The sequence below is a fragment of the Cygnus olor genome, chromosome 7, assembly GCF_009769625.2.
Source record: "Cygnus olor isolate bCygOlo1 chromosome 7, bCygOlo1.pri.v2, whole genome shotgun sequence".
NCBI classification, from domain to species: domain Eukaryota; kingdom Metazoa; phylum Chordata; class Aves; order Anseriformes; family Anatidae; genus Cygnus; species Cygnus olor.
In genome coordinates this window covers 29764471-29777804 of record NC_049175.1, presented here as the reverse complement: position 1 = coordinate 29777804, position 13334 = coordinate 29764471, and the positions used below count along the sequence as shown (strand labels likewise).

At 40.8% G+C, this 13334-nt stretch overlaps 1 protein-coding gene across 1 annotated transcript in view; it reads right to left on the bottom strand.

Moving 5' to 3' along the window:
* Positions 1 to 257: 257 nt before the first annotated feature.
* Positions 258 to 13334, bottom strand: part of TRUB1 (TruB pseudouridine synthase family member 1) — a 30742-nt gene continuing 17665 nt past the window's right edge. The window contains exons 4-8 of the mRNA XM_040564046.1: positions 10291 to 10372; positions 4778 to 4850; positions 3365 to 3504; positions 2171 to 2227; positions 258 to 802 (exon numbers count right to left, since the gene is read on the bottom strand). Of these exons, the coding sequence (XP_040419980.1) occupies positions 588 to 802; positions 2171 to 2227; positions 3365 to 3504; positions 4778 to 4850; positions 10291 to 10372 (567 nt within the window). The 3' untranslated portion in view covers positions 258 to 587. The remainder of the gene's footprint in view (positions 803 to 2170; positions 2228 to 3364; positions 3505 to 4777; positions 4851 to 10290; positions 10373 to 13334) is intronic.

Genomic DNA, 13334 nt, shown 5'->3' with positions numbered 1-13334 from the left:
CACTGCTATATCAGACCTAACCTAAAACATCAGCATCTAGGTTTAATGCATGCTGGGTAACATTTGACTGAAAGAACAATCAGCATAGCAGAAACTGCAGTAAGTGGGCACCTCCTGAAATGGATTTCAAGAAAACAAATTGTCACTCCACATTCTTCTACCCTTTAAGCTATCAAAGTCTTATCACCATGGTATTTCAGCGTTTGATTAGCAGCTGTAAAGGAGGAAAAAAGAAAAAGATTTTTCTTTGGACCACATTTAGCAAATCCTAAGGACATACATTTTTTTTATTGAGGAATTATTAACAACCGCTATATTACACCCCATAGGTTCTTTAAAAGTTTATGAAGACTTGACATCAGTGGCAGACCAATTTACAGCATGTTACAAGGGAAATAAACAGATCAGAAAACAGCAAGCACTGAATATTTTCAGTGAACGTTCTAGCCCCAGAAAACAAAAGAACCATTTTTCTTGCACTGCAGTTTGTCCCAATACAGACCTGTAAATTTACACAAAAGGCAAGACAATCCCAATCCAATCTTAAAATGTCTCAATCATTCAGTCTTTTTCCTTGACCTAACTTATCACTTATCTTCACAGCTCACAGCAGTTTCTCCAGGATGCTCTGTCTTAAATTTTTTATGAGATGGTTCTCCTGGGAGAAGAGACATGCAATGCTCTAAAGATCGCGCAATTTCATCAATTGTCCATTTGTCTTCATGAAGTGCATGCTCCTCTAGGGTAAATGGCCCGTGTTTGGTTCGGGTCAGCTCTTGCATGCTGGCACAGGTAGAGAGTTCTACAGTACAGGAGAAAAGAGACTTTAGAAGAAGTGCATGGTCAAATTTAACTATTTGCAACTCGCTTAAAAAGTATTTTTATATGTAGCCTTCTACATTATTCTGCTTAGTTTGAAAAGGTAGTTCATGAAGATTCAACACTCATTTACATCTTCTTAAGTCTGAGACAAGGAATTCCTTTGATTTCAATAGATCTCCACTGCAGTAAGAGTTCAAAATCTGACAGAAAGTTGTCAGGAGGTTTTCCAGATTTAAATCGGAATGATGAGAGAGAAATAATGACATAAAATAAAAGCAGAACATTCTGTATTCAAGTGACTTAGAAGACCATGTGCTATTTTCCATGTTTTTGGAAAAGCATTTGTCCGTGCTTTTCAACATTTTTATCCTGTGCCACTCATCAGGATAATATAAAATAAGGAAAAATTCAAAATATAAACACATGCTATGATGGGTTAAATACAAGTAGGACAGAATTACATAATGAGCGGTTACAAAAGATAACCCCTTTTGTTTGTCAGCAACTGGAACTGACTTGAAAGTGCACAGGTGTACTAAAATATTCTTGCCCATACTTGCAGATGCAGGAGGATTTTTACTGCATTTCATACTCTGAAAAAGAGCCAGCTGGGTAGAGACTTTATCTCGGTTTGTCTTTAAAGGACTGAACACAACCCAGTATGCTCAGAAGACTGCAATAGGAGAATCTCTGACTTGCCTAAGTACAAATAACAACATTGAAATTCATAGAGCTCTCCCACATCACTTGGTTTCTTGATCTGCGAATGTATCACTTAAAAAAAAATGAAATGGACTATCTGTTCTCCATCATGCAGTTTGATAGATATACGGCACAAGACAAATAACCCTGTGGGAAAGCAACACCATTCACAGAAAAAGGAAAAGAGAAAGAAAACACTAGAAAAATCATCACAAATGAAGAAGTCTTTCCAGGAGATAGGGTTTATTATGTGCATGGTAATGTTCTGTGCAATCTGTTTTCAAAATGCGATGAATAATGTTTAAAAAGACAGTATCCTTCTTCTTCTCACCCTTAATCTGACTTAGCTTTAACATATGGAGGAGAGAAAAAAAAAATCCCACCTTGCCTTGCATTTTCTTGCTCAGTGCTATTCCTTGCTCCATTTTTATCCCCCAGCCCCCAGGGTCCTCCAGCAATTATTTAGCCTTTATTCCCTCATGCTCCCAAGGAAAATACCCTAGTATATAAAAGCAAGTGCCAGCAGTACCAATCTGCAAAATAGCACGTAAGTCTGGTGGCCGGAGATATAAAAAATGGCAAGATTTTTCTATAAACAGACACTTTCATTCCTTACACCATCACTTTTTTTTTTTTTCATGCCTACCTTTGCCAATGTCGCTGACCAGGCTCCTGACATAAAAGCCACCGCCGCATTCAACATCTGGAATGTTAATAATGACATGGTAAACTGCCAGTACAATGTGAAATCTACTTTACATAGAGACCATGCTCCCAAACAAATGTAAAAATGCACTAAGCAAACAACCCAGTGATAAAATATTTATAGGATGCAACATCAATTATTCATCCTGTAACATATGTGCGGGTGAGATTGCTAAACCAAGACAGGAGGGAAGGCAAATACAATGGCAACCGAACTAACTCACTAGAAATTAAGTACTTGCTGTGGTATGTTAAAAAATGCTTCAGTTTTATTCATTTTAAAGGTTTCAGATGGTTGTTTTGTATTTCTAATGATGACACCAAATTATTTCAAGAATAGCCTAAACTGACTATCAATGTTTTTTTTTAAGATACTGCACACCAGCAGCTCCAATAAAAGCTGCTGACATTTTAAAATTCACCTTTCACTTTCCCTGCTCTCTCAACCCTTCCCTTCCCCCTCTGCCAGTGATCAGTTGCTAGTCACCCAACCATAAAGTAAGGCCCGAAGTACCACAGCACCGAGTTCTGTGGTTCATACCTGCTCATCATATAACATCCGGCCCATCAGAGGACTACAGGTCAACCAGGTAGTTGCCCAATGCAAAAGATTATCCAACCCTCACCTGCATCAAATATTTACAACAGTATCTTTGGTTTATTTATTAAGGTGCTTCTTAATGTACTACCCACGTTTTTTTACGTATGACAGAAGGGTAAGATCCTGTCTCTGCAACCTAGAAAGAGGTCTGACAGTAACTGATGGTGGCCCTTGACGAACTAAGATGCCAGCAGTCTGGGCACTGGGGCAAAGGAATGGGTCAGGTGAAGTAAGGAGACCTGAGAAAGGAGTAGTGAGCTGGAGGCTGCGAAATCATGGACAGATGCAAGTAATCTCCTGGCCAGCCTCTCAGAATTTTCCCTCACAGAAAAGATTACATATAATCAGCTTAACTTAAAACCAAAATATGGTGCTTTTACTGCAAAGTGAAAGTCTGTGCACACAGACTCACAATAAAATAAGTAGCTGAGGGAAATGAAACCCATTTCAATATCTTAGTCTCATTCTGAGTGTAAATAAGCACTAACAAACAAACTGGGAGCATCACTCTATATAATAATCTTCGGCCTTTACCCAGTGTGAACAGTGGTGGCTGGAACTGTTGGAGAGAGAGGCTGTACACTCTTACTGGCCGAGCTGGCTTTGCTTCAACTGCTTCTCCTCTCTTCACCAGAGTTGATAGCCTTTCTCCATCCTTCTTCAAAGCAGAATAGCTGATCAGATAGAGCATGAAAATGTGTTACACTGTTGTAACAGAACAAGCTTCCCATCCTCCAGATCCTGTTAATATTGTACAACAGCATACATTTTACCCTTCTAATCCTCTCCAAATGCTCATGTACAAAAAAAATAAAACCTAGCAAGCGCTTCTGAAATCTCCTGGACACAGAATAATCTCCTTCACCAGTAGCTATGTAAACTGGAAAACAAGAGACGGGCCTCAATTTACCTCTTGCTGCACGGATTTAAAAGTGTTTCATCACTTAATTTGTAGTTTATGAAAACTAAGGGTTTCTACAAAGGGTACAATACTTGCAGCAGCCTCTAACATTCTGCCCCTCAGAAGGCTGCAGGACATGCTCTGTTTCAGTACTGTGGTGGGGTGAGCACTGGGCATAGCTCGGGCAATGCCTGTAATTCTGCCTTGCACCTTTACTCTACTGAGACCAGGGTCTTCCCTGAACAGCAGCTGCCAAGTTACAGAGCCTTGTTCCAGGGTGTTTAGGACCACTGTGGAATTTAACAGAAAATAAATAAAGAATTCAGTGATAACATGAAACTTCATCAAAGTTCCAACTCTGGCCCTGAAAAAAAGACGACTATAGAAAAATCAAGAAAGATCTTGCTCAAATTACCAGAGGGTAATTTGAAAAGGTCACACAAGCAGAACACCTACTGGATAGCTGACCTTACAGGGCTCACAGCGGAACCACAGTAACCGATCCATTGCAAATGCAAAGGAAAGCATGTTAGCTTAAATCACCAGAAAAGCCATCTGTCACAAGCTAAGCACTTGCATATTGCCAGTTACCATGGCTCACCTGACTGGAAGAAATTTGTTAAGCTATGGAAGCTTAAATCACTAACAATTTATTCATACTCTAAGTTTCCAGAAAACTAATTTGCAGGCATTAAAGGAACTTCCGTGCTGATGTCATTAAGCCTCCCCCTACCCCATAAAAAAAATTAAAGTCTTGAGGCTTTCCCTTTTAATTGTAAGACAGGACAGAACAATCCAAGCCCTGCAAAAACTGCTTAAGACTGCTACTCTATATTTACCAACAGAACAGGCTCCAGGTCACCATTTGTGCTTGATATTCAAATCAGCATGACCTGCAGTTCCAAATGTTAAACTCCTAGGTCTGCCTTGCTTCTACCCTCTTGCCACAACGCGTTCTTTTTTTATTTCTGACAGAACTGACTCCTGTTGGCAAGTCCTGACAGCTGAACACCGCTCCTGAGAGTTCTGAATGCTGTGGAACTTACAGCGGAGGAACCTGCATTATGTCCCCTGTGAACTTCCGCAGCACATTTTCAAGATCTCTTTTTGTTACCTGGTCTGTAGAAAGAAAACAAGTATGTTAGCATCGGTTATTCACATGGCACCAATGGAACTGATCACGTTCTGCAAACAGATACAAAGAAGTGGTCCCTCTTGTCTGAATTTAGATTGGATGAAAAATGCCAAAGATAAAAAACAGAATGTAGGTAGGAGTGTGAATTATCACAAGAAGAATGGAACAAACAGTCCAAGGTGATTAAGACAGTCTGGACGCTTTCAGAAGGGCACAGGTCCCTACACACACAGTTCTGCTTTGCAACTTTTCCTCCCTCAGGACTACGAATTCATTTTTCTTGGAAACTAGGCAAAACTACAAAACTTGTCCTATTCTAATCTGTGTTAAAGGACTAAGAAGAATAAAATGCTCATCTAACATTGACAACTACTCTTAAAAGTACATAACTGTACTCATGGGAAAATTCCAACAGGTTACTAGTGAAAAAACACTGCAATTTTTATTTTTTTTCCCAGTGAAGAAAGACTGTATCTGGAACAACATACTAAATTCCTCCATCACACATCTAACCTGCAGATGCTCACAAAGGTATGGTTACATACTAAGTAAGGCAATTTTACTGAAGAAATCCTGTAAAAGAAAGTAGCTGCTTCAGGAAATCTACTCTCTTGAGTACACCTACGTACCCCTCCCGCCTTTGTTAGAAGGCTATAACTGAAGTAGTTGGTTGCACTGGTCCTTTGAAATACTATTCGATAGGGATGACATTCATAATTAATTTGTTTAGAGTACAAAAGATCTGTAGCCAAAATGCCCTTCAGTAACTGTCTAGTCATGTGCCTCCTAAGTTATATTCTAGTGGTAGACTTGGCAGTGCTAGGCTAATGGCTAGACTCGATGATCTTGGAGGTCTTTTCCAACCTAAGTGATTCGGTAATTCTATGATATTAGAGTCACATGAAGTCAACAGCATCCTTGAGCATAAATAAAATTAAATTATTTATTGCCCCTTCATTATGTTTTGGAGAAGACCTGTGCTTTCAGCCTTTACAAAACAGCTGTACTTCATGCTGTAAGTAAAAAGGAAGAGTTTTCTTTCCACTGCAACTTCTGAAGATGGCAATATGGCATCTCATTTTGGCCAAGCACATTTTGCAGCCTTAGGAGCACATGCTGCCCAGAAGAGTTATTAACTGCAAGGTTGCAAGGCACACAGGTCAGTCAGGGATACTGAGAAAGAACAATGCACAGCAGAACATGGGGAAGGAATGACAAAATTGTTTGCACAGTAAGTCTGGATCATCTTCTGAAGAGGTTCTTACATGATTGTTTAAATCCGATAGCATTGCTGTAGTTTAGCAGTGCATCACATCAAAATTACACAGAAAAGTTAGCTTGACTCAACTCCATGCCTGTGATCCTGTCTGCCTTCTTGCAAAACCCAGGCTGTTTCAGGGTAGAATTTAGTATTTAATATCTAAGGAAAAAAAAATACCCATGTGAGGAATGATGCATTAAGCCATTAACAAAGCTGTGCAGCGTGTTATCAAAGTAAATATTTATAGATGAGTTTGCTAAGATACAGAATAAATCATATTTGTCTTCTGTGATGCATCATAGCACAATCTGGTCAGTATTAAATTCTGAAAATCTCAAAACATGCTTCTTTTTTTTTCTCCTTTTTTTTTTTTTCCTTCCAGCATGCACTGCCTTTGTGTTAATGGGCTGTACTGGATTCTTGCTCTTTCCTACAGCAATCTGTTGCAGCTTTCGCCCAGCTCTCTGATGAAGAAGAATGCCCCATTAATCCAGTCCCAAACAAACACTTTCACTATGTCTAAATTATATATTTGTCCCAGGCACCAGGCTGGACTCGTGTTTCCGCAGAGCACACAGCTCTTCGCTGCCGTTCAGCTCCCCCATCACTGCACCCACCGTGCAGAACCGCGGCCCTGCCCAGCAGAACCATCTCCCTTCTGGCCCCATGCCCACAGGTCTCCCTCCCCTGGCTGTGGGCTCAGGTTTAGTAGGTTAACAGCCTGTCTTGGCAGCGAGTTTAGAGCACCATTTGGACGCAGCATTGCTCCATGAAGCAGGGAATATGAACAGGTTCATAAAGGCTACATAGTTTCAACTGCTCCAAAACGTTCTCTCCCCATTCTCCACTCCCTGAGAGTAAGCGGCAGAGAGGTTTCTGCAGGACTTGTCACAGATCCCAATCACCCTTGCTACCAAGAACTAGCCCACTCTCCTCAGTAACCTAATTGCAAATGCTAGGTTTTGCTAGAAGCTGGGCTTAAACTGCATCTCTCTGCCCTTTCAGGGACAGACTGCTGCCCTGTTTCGCCATGACTCCAGTCCGGGCTGTCTAGGTTTGGCCCAAGAGATAACCGCATCCTCACCCCAGGAGTAAAGACAGCCCTAGCTTCGAACAAGATGACTGGAGCTGCTCTGTGTACATGCTATTTGAAATACCTTTATTTGACACTGTTTTCTAAATTTCTTCGTACGCCCTTAGACTGACTGTGGGTTCTATGATGTCTGCACAGGCCGCTCTTCTTCCAGCGCGACCGCTCCCTACGATTCTACCAGCATCCCAAAGCACCCAAGACTTCTCGTCCTGAAGGCTTCTAAAAACATTTAGAATAATGTTTTCATCAGAATAATGTTTTCAGCTTCTAATATAAACAATTTCAACACTTCTACTTCTGAACACTGATAACTGTTGACCCATTTTCCTGCTGTAATCATAAAGGAAGCTAAATAAGTTACCAAACCAAAAGGCGCCGGCTGTGCCACAACTTCAAAAAGCCTCCACTGAAGTGTGATCTTGCCCTGTGCTTGCTAACAAGTGATACCAGAACAGAACACAAGACCACAATAATTAACTGTGACAGTCCAAAGGAACTACAGCAAGTGGCCTCAGCTCAGTCTGGCAGCAATTGCCTGCAAACAGACAAGCAGAACGCTGAAAGGACTACATTTTTTTATTTATTTATAAATTATCCAGGTAGCTCTATTAAACACATTTTAGCAGAATCAGCAGAAACTTGTAGAAAACCCTGAGAAATTCTGTTCTCCATGTCTGGATGCAGTCTCTGAGCAGCTGGGAGGAAGCGGGTTTCAGAATGCACGTTCCTGTGCGTAGTTACAGAAGGGCTGCAAGTGTTAATGTTCTCAGAAAGCTTCAGAGGAACATTAAATCCTCAGTGCTTCCAAAGTCAGCATCCAATAGCCTGGGAGCTGTATGAAGCCCTAAGTAAATCTCATGTGGAAATACAAGTTCTTTTTCTGCTAAGGAAGAAACAAAAACTCTCGGAGGTTCAGGAGGGGTTAAACCCAAGCAGTTCTCTTCAACACATCCTTTGGTTGTGAGCAAGGGTAATTCACAACAGTTTGCTTTCCAAAGTGCTGTCCAGAGACACCTTGAGGACTAAAACGTAACACTTTCTTACAGCAGGCAACTTTGTTCAGGCACTTTACTCTTGGGGTCCAGTGGAGTCATTCAGAGGAGTTTTAAACATCTTGCAGGCTGCTTTACTGCCCTCTCCCTGCATTAAGTCCCAGCCCCGGATTCTGCTGGTACAGCAGGATTGGTATTCCCTAGCAGATGCTCACCATCTCCCAGAATCCCTCTAGGTGTCAAGGAAAGCTGAAATTCGTTTCAAATACCTGCTGTGTATGTTCCTGGAGTAGCAATTAAGATTAGGAATTGGTGTGCCACCCAGAAAGCCAAGCTGCTTTGGAAAAGGCACTGGTTAAGAATAGAAATACCTGCTTTATGGAAGATGAGGTAGGAAGAAAATATAAAATACGTAGGTAGCATGCAGAAAGAGAAGGAGTACACATTCTCTATTCCTTCTTTATGAAGAATTCAACTCTGATTTGCAGACACATTGAAAGTAACTAAGGCCAATTTGACAAGAAACCCTTTCAGCAGTCAGCTTCAGCAAAAGGAAGCTTTGTCCCCTACCCAGTACTACGCTGCCCCAGCAACGCCAATACTTCCCTTCATGAAACTGCATGATGAGATGGATCATGGGATTGATCTCAGTTTTAAAAGGATAAGCACCTCAAAAAAGTGGTTATTTTTAACCCAAATCAGTTCCCCAAGCTTACTTGCCATACAGTATAACAAACCTAAACCACCCTAACAGAGGAGGTGGTGCAGAGGTAGGAAACTACTGTAGCAGAAGCTGTCAGTGGAAGAAATGCTCATGAAAACACTGTGAATTCTGTCTGCCATAAGCAATACACAATTAAAAAGCAAGACTACAGTTTCATGAAACTTATTTTTTAAATCAACTATGGGAATTTCATCTATTTGAAATGAACACTCAGTGCAGCCACAGCATTCCACACTGACAGGTATACAAAGACTAGGGAATCGTCCACCAGCATCACCAAATGTTGGCTATTAGCAGCTCAAATACCACGCAGATGCTTAGTCCTTTAGAAGCTTAGAAAGAAACTTAGAGCTAGATCCCGAGGCAGAAGCAAATGATTCAACATCTCTGACTAGCACTGCCTAGTAAATAACACAATTTAGAATGATCTATCGGGTTAAAGGTGGACAAGAAACTCATACTTGCCTACCTCATGCAAAAAGAAAGACTACAAAAGAAAGGAGGCTGGGGGTGAGGAATGGAATCCAGGCTACTTTTTCATCATGCTATTAAAAAAAAAAGATAATTTACTTCATGTGCTTATAACTAGGTAATACAAACAGTGTGGGACCGATACGAGTTGCTAAGCAACCAGTTACCTATTGCTTTTTTTTTCCCCAAGGTTGTGAAAGAACTAATGGTAAATGCATTTGGTGTGTCGCTGTTTAGTCCCACTCTGTTTCTAAGACAGCCCAGGTAGTGTGAAATGTCCACTGCAACACAGGTGCAGTCAGGATTAAGCAGAAGCCTTAAACCCTTATACTATGCTCTGTGGTTCAGAACATTGCCTTTATTAGGACAGAAACTGCAAGCAAGAGCAAGATTTAGTAGGTGAATGTATGCAGAGGGTAGGTTATGCCATCCTCATTTTTACACCGAGCAGTCTGTAGTTAACCAGACATCCTGGAGGGAAGATCTAAGTGCTTTATTCCTCCATTGGCCTTGAAGGGTGTTACTAAAAGAGCATTCGTGAGACTACACGCTGTAAGATGAAAATTTTACTGGACACCGCATGCCATTTGTCAGCCTGTTAAAGATTTAAGATGACACAGTCCTGCCCAATTCTATTTTCACCCCCCTTATCTAGTGTCTGCTTTGTTTTTTTTCCTCAACAGAAATGAATGCTTGCACTGGGCAGAATTGCATGAACCTGGACTGAATTATATGAGCACTGAAGTTGAAGATGAAATAATCTTAGTTTGATTTCACATTTAAATTTAATTCACAGAGTCTCAAACATCTTTTCCACTTTTCTCTGACAGAGACCGTTTATGCCTTCAAATAACATCAAGCATATTGATTCATTTATGATTACCGTAAGGTTTTTCTTCAGTTATTTTTCCTGTAGCATCCAACGTATCAGTAGCTTTGCCCAGTAGTCCAATAGCAGTGTACTTCTGGGAACGAAAAGAGAGAGATTAGTGAGTCAGGTCTTCCAGGTTTTCTTGTCTTCCTTTTTTTGTGAATTGGTTTTGGTTTTTAAATGACTTCAAAACAACAAGGACTCCAAACGAGACCAGGAAGAACACTAACTGTGAGTAAGCCGAAGTAACAACGATAAGACAGGGAACTCAAAAGAAATTAAATCCTGCATTACATGGGCCTATAACTTTTAGAAACCCAAGGAAGAAGAAAGTAATCTGATTTTTCCTACAAATACATCAATACCATAAAGAAAATAGTGTTAAAAATCAAGGTCCCTGTGGGGTGTCATAAGTCACTGCTTAAGCAAGGCATACAGAGTACCTCTCATGCAGTTTTCCTGTTTCTTTACAATCTTAAAAACAAACAAACCAAACAAAACAAAACAACACAAAGAACTTGACTTGTGAAAGCAAAACACCCACTTCCAAAGCAAAGCAAAGCATTACAACAGTTCAGCCGTGAAATGCAGTGACACACAATAGCCTACAGCTAGAGGAGCTGTGAACATCTGGAAGCTGGTGCAGACATTGTGACTAGCACATGGAGTGCAAGGCCACTGAGTGACATCTCCGCTTGTCATGGGATCGCAGGATATTTCCCTAACAGGGTTTTTCCTTAAACAGTTATTGTCGAAAGAACTCTCCAGACTGTGTGCTTGTAGCTTGCAAGAAGGAATTAACCTGTTCCCAGGCCAGTGGCTCTTGTCTGTACTGTGTTTCACCTGTGTCCTCCATTTCCACACTTTCACCCCAAGTACTGCCAGGCTGTGGACATACAGCTGAAGCTGACAGAAAGCTTCCCATGAACCAGCTGCCCATGAGACTCACTCCGTACAACGAGTTTGGGTCAAGTTTGGAGATCTTTTCATACCTGAAGGTCTGTGCTTTGAACTACTGCCTATCCCCCTTCCTTACATTTCACTAAGCCCTATACCAAGCATTTCGATAGGCTAGAAGAGAACAATCAAGGCGTTCCACAAGCCTAACTCCCTGGTAAGGCTTCAATTAACTTCCTCCCAATTGAGTTAATAAAAATTTGAATCAGGTCCTGAAAAGATGCACCTTCCAGAAGCTGGTTGACCAAACTCTACTGGAATGCATCCAAGCACGCATCAGCACTAACATTTTACTCTTTGATGCAATTCATCCTTTTTCATATGCTCGGAAAGAATAAACAAGCTCAAGTAATAACAGTGTGGGAATATAAATCACGTCTACAGAAAGGGACTACTAAGACCTGTCTTGATTTTGTTCTGTGTGACAACCTGCCACTTGAATGCATTTCTTCAAGCAACTGCCATGAAATGGGAACAGCAGAAATAGTTGGACAAAGGCAGCAGAGTGCAAACTTCAATATAAAAATAGCTGTAGCCTTAACGTGGTAAGCAAACTTTTTTTTTTTTTTTCTGCAGTAGTATGCTGCAAAATTAGGCATTAAAATGTTTTATTTTTATTTTTTTTTAAGTTTACTTTCTTCTGGGAAACATGGCAAAGAAAAGGAAGGAATGGATGAAGGCTGCTCCACAATAAATATTTATATCAACTTTGCAGTACATCATCTGCTTTTAGGACCATAAAATTGCTTGCTCTCAGAGACATTTAATGATCTAGTTCTTAACTTTTAATAGCACAGTTAGAAAGAGACACTATTCAGCAGTTATTTCTAGAGGTTAATAAAAAACGTGAGTAGATCTTAATTCTAGCAAGATGAATGATCTTAGCAGTTCAGTAAAACTTGAAATCTGAAAACTTCAAATCCCTCCACATCAGACTCTTCTAAATGGAAGTACTGATACTTCTTCAGTTTGAATGCAGTTCTTCCTCTTAATTCTGTTTTTGGCTATACTGCTTCAGGCTGTCTATTTTAATGACAAGCTTTATTTGACTTCCCTGCAAGGGAGAGCGAATATCATGTGTTCATATGCAAACACAAACTGTAGGAACTACACAATCCAAAGCTCCACACTTCACTTGCCCTTTAGTTTCTACAAAAAGAACATAAAGCCATCCCAAAAGAAAATCCTTAAAAATTGGTTACAAATTGCCATTCCCTAGAGAAGCCTTTAAAGAGGGACAAAAGCAGACTCAAGACAGAAACGCAATAATCCACCAAGAAGGCTATAACAGGGCAGCAAGAATTACAGTTGGTTTACAGATCGGTCTCTGAAGTACCCTTGGATATCTACAATTATACATCATAATTCCTACTAGGCACTTTGTAGGGTTTACTTCCCCTTTTTAGTGTCCAGGACCCAGAGCTTGTAGAAGATGAGAGTCTCGATTTAATCTGTTGTTCCTCTTATTTTGTGTCAAAATTCAGCATTAACTCTCCTTAGCCTCTACCTCACACTGCCCTGGGAAGCGCCCAACAGATTGTGAGTCATTTAACAAGTGTTTGGTGACCTTCCCTCACCTGTGTTGGCAATCATTTCTTTCTTCCAGTTTTATAAAACATATCTGGCAACATTCTTCCTGTACTTAAAGTACAAATCACTGCAGAACACGGACAGCGACAGCTCACAACCACACTGATTGCAACCCACACAACCAGCAACAACAGGAAAGCACGGCAGTAGGTATCTCAGGAAAAGCCCAACAGATTCAGACCATGACAGGAACATCCCAGTATGAGCAGCTCATCAGAGAATGGTCTGCCAATTGACAGCGCCAACATCTCTGCCCCCTGCTTATCTCAAGTGACCGAGACCCAAATCATTTAAAGACTGAAACCAGCACCTCAGCTTCCCTATGGGATCCTACGATGTGTAGGATGTAGGATGTGTAGGATCCTGCAAGTGTAGCACGTTGAAAGATGAAGCACTCCCAATCACAACTTGCACGCACTGCAGCACCGTGCATTAATTTCAACTTCTGATGATGTTCTGAAAGGCCCCAAAGCAGCCTCCCAAGTACCAGAACAACATAACCCTGAGGG